Genomic DNA, 8084 nt, shown 5'->3' with positions numbered 1-8084 from the left:
TGTAACATGCCAGATTCAACCATTGTGAACATGGAGCAAGGAGGTCAAAGAATCAATTTGAACAATGGCTTTGCATCACACCTTGTGCTGCGTGCTGAGTATTTATTTTTCCCTCGTAGGTTTTCCACCCCGGGCACAGTCACCTCACTAGACAGGTGTGGTGAGTCATTGGAAAACTTTTCAAAAAATAAAAACCTGACAAAAAATAAGGGGGGGAGGTGTTTGTAGGTAAGTCGCTTGAGAACGTTCAAAATAAGAAAGACAACTGTCAACGCGCGCCTCCAGGTCCACGGTCTTTTGGTTTTGGCGATTTTCATGGGAAACGCCTCCAGCCTCATTCACCAAAGATTTCTTCAACTCAGTCTCACATACAGTATATATATACAGTACATATAATATACAGTATCAACGAGTCCAATTGGGTCCAATTATTTTATCTTTCAGATAAGATAAGATAAGATAATATAGTACTGGGGGGGCATGAATTAATTATTATCACAAGCACTAAATTCACAATATATACATTCAAAAAGTAATAAACAGCTTAACAAAGTATGATAAAATAATAATAAGAGATAAAGTAATAATGAATAAATATGGTCACAGATACATATAGTGTCATTTCAGTGAAACGCAAAAAAGGAATAGGATATAACATATGAGCAATGTGCAGTAGAAGTAGAATGATATATTTTTTTAAATTAATAATTGTTTTAATTGTTATGTTCGTTATTAAAGTGACGGGAGGGTAGGTGGTAAGATGTCAATTTTGCAGGGGGAATGTTGATGTGGATGAGAGTAATACGTATATATACAGAATATATTTGATATAGTATTAAAATATCACGACTCTACAATAACAATTGTGAGTTCAACCAAACCAAGTTATCTCCTGAAACCCACCATTACGAACTGCTGTCAACCAATAGTTATGAAATGAGGCACCGGGTTGAGGTGAGCGGTGTTATGTGATGGGGATTAACATATTGTCTGGCCCAGTCTCAGTTTGTGGATTATCCCCTGTGGCTGCACCTGAACAGCTGAGCTGAGCCGTGGGCACGCCGTCATGCCTGAGTGAGACACAGGAGGCAAGGTGACCAACCCCCCCACCCTCAAAAACAACAACAACAAAAAAAATAGCCATAATATGTTGGGGGACTTTTTGGAAATTGGCTTTTTGTTAAACGAGTTATGTGTTATCCGAGTGACTCTCTCACAAGAATCATTGAATTCGGTCAGAATCATTTATCAGTCGTCAAGTCGAAGTCGAATACCTTCTTCTCACATTTTCTTCATGCTGCGAGACTTGATGGGCACGTTTCATTGCAGTTGCCAACCAGTTTTGCAGACGAACAATTCTTTTGGCACAGCGACTCAGGACTCCCGAGTCATATAAAATATATGCTACGAATGAATCCTTTGCGATTGACGTGTTGGATGAATCAGTCGTGAGTACAACAGATGGGAGACAGGGCGTGCATAGCCACCGCATGCAGAGCCAAGTCCATATTCTACGTCGTAGACCCGGCCCTGTATAATGTATGACTCACGGTCGCCATGTAAAAGGAGTATTTACACAAAGGAGGCCTAGACACGTGCTGCTTTACTTGCCTATTACAAGCGGCCTCGTCTGTTGTCAGTTTAAAAGCACCTTGTATCAGCAGTGTTTTTAGGTATTACCGTTCCGAAGCAGATGTGGGGCGTCGGAGCTATCCCGCTGCCACCCCAGGTGGACTTGGCAGCGGCGTCTGGGCTCTCTGTGCGGGATTAAGGTTGGCTGGCAGACGGTAACAAAAAGAGATTGGGGCTAAGAGATTCTTGCATGCAGAGTTAAAACAAAAAAATTGAGATACACAAGCGCTGTTGCCTAAAGGGAAAAACAGGCGGGGAGGCAGGCAACAGGACGCTCTGTAGTCTGTTCTTCAGAAATAACTCCATACAGAAATGGCACATTAAACAGCCTAAGAAGAGCTGGTTGTTACACAACTATACATCGCATACGCATGGCAGGCAGCTGGATTCTTTGATTCTTGATTCGTTTATTTCTTTATTTATTTCAACCAAAAGATGAAGCTTTCTTCTCGTGTAGTCAATAAGAAGTGTAAGTAACCGTCAGTGCGTTGTTGTTTGGACTGAGCCTCCGGTATCACCGCTTCATTTCCCCCAAATCTTCTCCTGCTTTTGGAAATCACACAGTTGGAATGGAACAGGCAAAGTTAATCGAAGCGCGCGGTAATCTCGGTGCGATCGTATAGTCCTCAGAATATGACTCTTGTCTTTAACCTTTATTTAACCGGAGGAATTTTTAATCCCCAAACCCCCACCCCCCACCCCACTGACCACATGCGCTCTCAAGCAGCCCATGTGGCCCTGCTTTCAGTTTTTAAAGCGCCACACACGTACGCATAGGAGCTTTGTCTTCTTCCGCCCGACACTGAGTACTTTCCAGTGACGTGCCGGGAAAATGTTACTTACAATTTTATCAAAGGTTAAAAATAATTTCTAAATAACTGCCAGTAAGAATAAGTAACTAATAATAATTAGTAAGCCTATTGTATGCACGTGTATGTACCTATGTCCATACCAATGTGCTGCATCCATGTATGCAAATATATATATATATACTGTATGTCTGGACTAATCTGACATTTATTTGACATGTAAATATGGATTCATCTCTATTTGAGACAACTTCAATTAGTAAATGTATGTTATTGACCACATTTCGGTTGTGTTACATGATTTCTTAATTAAATATTTCACAATTGTAATTAATGCAATAGTAGGGCAAGGCCCCTGTATTTAACAAGGTACAACGTTCATTTTTTTGTAATGAGGGTATACAAAATAGGACATTTGTGTATTTTATGTAAAATTGTGCTCTTTCTCATCGTCGTTGGCCACACTGGCACAGTATTAAACACTCAATGATTTGCAAAGTCATCCCTGTAGTTCTTTAAATAAATATTTTATTTGAAAATAAATACATTTTCTCAAAATAGAATCAATAACATTACAAAAGCTTTTTTGGGTGGCTGGGTGGGGGTGGGGGTGGAAGGTGAGGGAAGCGGGGGGGGGTGTCACCCAAACAAAGTTGCGTACATTTTGGACACAAGGAGTACAATCTCACATGTTGATCTACCGTCCAGGGGACGGGGTTCCCACAAAGAAGCTGTACTGTACATTCTCAGTGACTGTGGGAATGTGGCGGCGTCCCCCCACCAGCGCTTGGTTTTTACATGCACTATACTTGGTCTTAAAGCTTCAGGCCCTGCACCCAATACCCAGAACCCTGGGTATGTATCCACGTGGTCTACACACTCTTTATCTATATTAAATGTTTGATATATTCTCCTATCGATACATAGAAAAATCACCCATTTATTACATTTATATTGGACAATGTCTTCAAAGTACCCTTAGACATATCTAGGTATAATTCACCTCTAGTCTACAGTACAAAGATGCAATACACACGAAGGCTGCACTTATTGATAATAGCAGTTTATCGGAGGCCACTATCTCCCTAAGGCGAAAACCAAGATGTATTTCAATTCAAATATGAAATATGAAAAATCGATCACGATGGAAGGGAGAAGAGGGGTGGCAGGGGATTGATAGTTGGTCCGTCTGCATTTGGCTGGGTGTGAAGCCAAACTGGCCGAGCTGGCGAGGGTTGTGGCGCCTTTTGGCATCTTAATGCCCAGTGTTTGAGGGGTGTATGTGTGTGTGTGTGTGTGGGGGGGGGGTGGCTCTCCTGACAAGGTTTCATGGTGGATCACCAGCGAACCCCACTCAAAATCCAATCTCCACAGAAATAGCATTACAAGTGCAGGCAGTTCTCTAACTCAACCACCCCCCCAAAAAATAAAATAAAATCAGCCCGAAGCAGCAACCTTGACCAAAAAAAATAAATAAAAAAAACTAATTACAAACTGTGCAGAGGGCAAAGGAAAAAAATGCTCCACAGAACATGTCTGTGCTATTATAATTGTTAAGTCATTAGAGAGTGTGCGGGCTGACCTCAATTAAGACAAGTGTGTGTGAACATGTATTTCAAATCTAATTGGTAGAAAACCAGCAGAGTAAGCTAATCTATAGGAGAAAAAAAAGAGCAACTTCCGCCCGCCTCTGCGTGGTTTTCGCTCCTGGCTTGAGGAAAACAATGCCACAGGTAAAGGCAGCTTCCAGAAACCATTCGTCCAACCGTGTTCTGGGGGGGAACTAATGGCGGCCATCAGTTCTGCACGTGCGCCACAGTCGGCGCTTAATGCGCTAGGCAGTTAGAGAGAGGCGATGGAATTAATTGGCTTTTTTGAAATGCCTAATTGCTGTGACTGCACGCAAACAATTGAAAGCCAATGCAAGAATGCAGATGTTACAATCACTTTGTTCTCTCCATACGACATTCCCCAATGTCATTGGTCTCGGGTTGTGACTGAAAAAGCTCTTTGAATTTCTCAGGACCTTTTGTCTTTTGTGCCATAGGTATTTAAATAGTCCACAGTAGTTTCTTAAATGCTTGTTATGCTCCTCGAAAGAGCCGTGCCGCCTCTCCCGGGACTTTGAGCAGATAGAGCAGTTTATAACAGATAGATGCCTTGTTTAGCAGATACACTTTTAGAAAATGCTTCAATCACCATTAAATAAAGTAGCAGGACAGACAGTTTTTAGGACAGATGTATATTCACACAAACCTTTCACATCTAATGGTGGCGTCTTAATCTAGACGGGCAGATAGGTTCTGCACGTTTCACTTGGACCAAGCTGAGCAAGTACTTGCCAACAGCCAAGGAATGCAGCAAAAACCCTCTCCTTCTCCTGTCAATGTTCCTCTCCGTCTCGCCCTTCAAAGAAACACTTGTAGGGAGCTTCTTCCATGAGTTTTAAATAGCCATGCCTTTGCTGCAAATGCGGGATTCATCCCAAAAAAAACAAAAAAAACCCCACCAACCTTTGTTACCATCTTACTTACTTTAGATACCTTCACCCACTGACAAGCAAATTCTGATCCTGATCAATTAAACTGAGTTTGATAGGTGTCACCACAGACAAAAATATATTTATTGATGCCACAGAACCCAGCAGACTCCAATGAACACTCTTTTTTAAGGTGGTCTTTCTCATCCTATTCCCTTGGTTTTCCAATCATCCTACAGCCTGGCCTCTGCGCGAACAGGTGCTGAGAGGGACAGATGGACACAGAAAGAGCCCATTGCACCAAGATGCCCCATTTTGGCCACAGACAACACATTTGACAAAGACCTGATCAACAAAGAAACCTGGTGTTTTTTGTTTTCCTTCTGTCATTATAGTCTTCATCAGCGTACAGACAACCAGTGTTTAAGATCTACCAGAGACCATCAAAATACATAGACACAGAAACACCCACACAGAACAGAGAGATTGTCTCCTTTTTGCTGTGCTACCATGGCCACTCAAGTCATTTGCTTTGCGGACCTAAATGAAAAACAACACTGTTTTTTTCCACCAGCTGGCCGCTCTGCTCAACAGCTAACTGTGCTGGGCTGCTGTTTGCACACAAAGTCCGATATGAAATCAAACTCGTTCTGTCCCAGGAAAAGCTCGGGAAGCTCCTGAACGCGGTCCAAGCCGAGCTCCAGCACTAGCGAAGTCAGAACCTCCTCATCGATCAAATCCATGTCCATGCTGTTCGGAGCCAGAGGAGCGCCCATGTGCTGCATGCCCGACAACTGGGCCGGGCCCACCCGGTACTGCCCGCCGCTGGACAGGTGGTGGCCGGCGGCGGACCCGAGCGGGTGTCCGTGGTACTGTGTGTTTAGTTTCTGCAGGTGCATGCTGGCCATGAGCTGCTGGGAGGTGAGGTTTCCTGGAAGGTACTGCTGGGGGTGTCCAGTCTGCTGCTGCTGCTGCTGCTGCTGCTGCTGCTGCTGCTGCTGCTGCTGCTGCTGCGGGTGCATGTGGTGGTGGTGCTGCTGGCCCTGGCTGTTATACATCATGTTGGCAGACATCATCTGGTGGTGGTGGTGGTTGGCCATAGGGGAGCCATTCACCTGGCCGTTCATCCCCCCGGATCCCACCATGCCGGGTCTCTGTCTCATAGCCGCCTCCATGCTGTTCTGCGGGGTCCTGCCATAGTGCATGACTTGGCCGTTGGGCAGGCTGCGCAGGCCCGGCTGGCCATTGTGTTGCGGCGCTCCGTTCATGCCCATCCTGAAGCCTGCATGAAGGCCTCCCCCCGCTGAACCATGGCTCATGGGCATCATCATGTGTTCAGCCATGACTAATCGTCACCCTGCATAAATGAATGATTCACGTTAGCGATGGCCTGCATGTATTATCTTTGTCCAAAGCCACCTCTGAATGGCATACGGTCACTATTCCTGAGATGCAACACTTTTCAATAAACTTCAATCTGCTCTCTTGAAACTGTCTTGTCTTTTTATCCTGAGCGTTTTTAATGTCACTTTAGAAGCGATGGTAAACGATCCATAATAACAATTACTGATTATTGCACGGAACTACACCGATCGTTGCGCGTAGACAGTCGCCAAAAGGACGCAGAGGAGCGCTCTTTGAATTTCAATCTCCCGGCGAGGGAACCATGATACACATCCCTTGCGCTCAGCAAACAAATGCGCCATTATGCGATCAAGCATGGTTTAGTGTTGAACTGTCTTTACATTATAGTTCACACAAAAAACGTGATCAACAACAGCCTACGTGTGGAATGGTCACGGGGCTTGAGAGTAAAAAATATGTCGTCCCTATAATAAAACGAGATTGTTCGCTGAGCGACTGTGCGCGCTTCGCTCCCGGTCTGCCGATGGACAAAAAACATTCCGCCTTTCTTTCTTTCTTTCTTTCTTTCTTTCTTTCTTTCTTCCAAACTACAAAAACCCTTAACTGATCTATCCAGACAGTGTTATTTAACGATTACCCCTTCCCCTTCCCGTGCTGGGCTCGTCCGTGGCACAATAATTGTCGTTTATCAATTATGGACTTTGGTAATAGGCAGAAGCCGTGGAACAACCTTTAATCGCGTTAAACCGAGACCCGTCCTTCAAGCCGGTGCGCGCAATCCTTCGTCAGCACCTATACGCTGCATCTATATATGTATATGTGCATAAACAGCATATATATGCATAAATGTGTGTGTGTATATATGTGCATACATGTATATATATATATATATATATATATATAAGCCCGCAACAATATAACACTCGCGATACCTCTGGGAGTCTATAAGGTGGCGGCGTGAAACGCGATTTCCACCCAGTTGTTCTTACGCGTCTGTAATCCATTTACGCATGAGTCTAATTTAATCGGTCTGATCACCGGAATAACAACAAAAACGGGTCCACACACACACACACACACACACACACACACACACACACACACACACACACACACACACACCACACACACACAAACAGCAGAATACCAAGCACCGACACATGTAATGCTGCCCTCCTATAAAGAGTCTTACCAGAAAATGGTCCCTGCTTCAGAAGTTGAGTTTAGTTGGATTTACTCCCCAGCTGACGATCAAACCGTTCTGCTCCTTCACGGCGCCTCGGTAGTCTGGAGGAGTTTTGTTTTCTGGGTCAACTCGGGGATTATATACATCTAGAAAGCAGCGGAGAGAGAGGGAGAGAGAGAGAGGGAGAGAGAGAGAGAGAGAGAGAGGTGGAGCTACCGTCCTCTCCGTATCCTTTGTCGCGATTGGTCCTCCCCTTTAATCACTGTGCAAAGAAAAAGATACCTCCTCCTCCGTCGTCCACGCAAACATAATGCAGTCCTAGTCGTCACACAATGGGTTTTCTCAATGCCCCTCAACCCCAAAGATACATATGAAAAATAAAATAATAATAAAATAATCGACATCGGTGGATTGATGTTAGGTGTGCTTGAGGAAGTGAGATAGCGGGGGTTTAAAGAGTGCAAAAGGATATCATCATAACAAAAAGATAGGTTCGCCATTTTTCGACCCAGGCCTCATTAAGATGCTGGTTCCCGTCGTTTATTGCTGTCCATAACACAACCTTGCCGGAGACCATTAAGAAACGTTCCACTCTGCTTCAATGCACTTCTGA

At 44.2% G+C, this 8084-nt stretch overlaps 1 protein-coding gene across 1 annotated transcript; it reads right to left on the bottom strand.

Annotated features, from left to right (window-relative positions):
• Positions 1-3015: 3015 nt before the first annotated feature.
• cited4a (Cbp/p300-interacting transactivator, with Glu/Asp-rich carboxy-terminal domain, 4a) lies at positions 3016-7589 on the bottom strand. The gene is made up of 2 exons (XM_080011683.1): positions 7478-7589; positions 3016-6277 (listed from the first exon to the last, which is right to left on the bottom strand). Exon 2 carries the CDS (start codon positions 6261-6263, stop codon positions 5508-5510), a length of 756 nt encoding a protein of 251 aa, XP_079867809.1. The 5' UTR covers positions 6264-6277; positions 7478-7589; the 3' UTR covers positions 3016-5507.
• Positions 7590-8084: the final 495 nt, after the last annotated feature.

This window comes from Zeus faber, assembly GCF_960531495.2.
Source record: "Zeus faber genome assembly, chromosome: 1".
NCBI classification, from domain to species: Eukaryota; Metazoa; Chordata; class Actinopteri; order Zeiformes; family Zeidae; genus Zeus; species Zeus faber.
The sequence above is the reverse complement of the archived record's forward strand: the minus strand, read 5'-3'. Positions and strand labels throughout refer to the sequence as shown.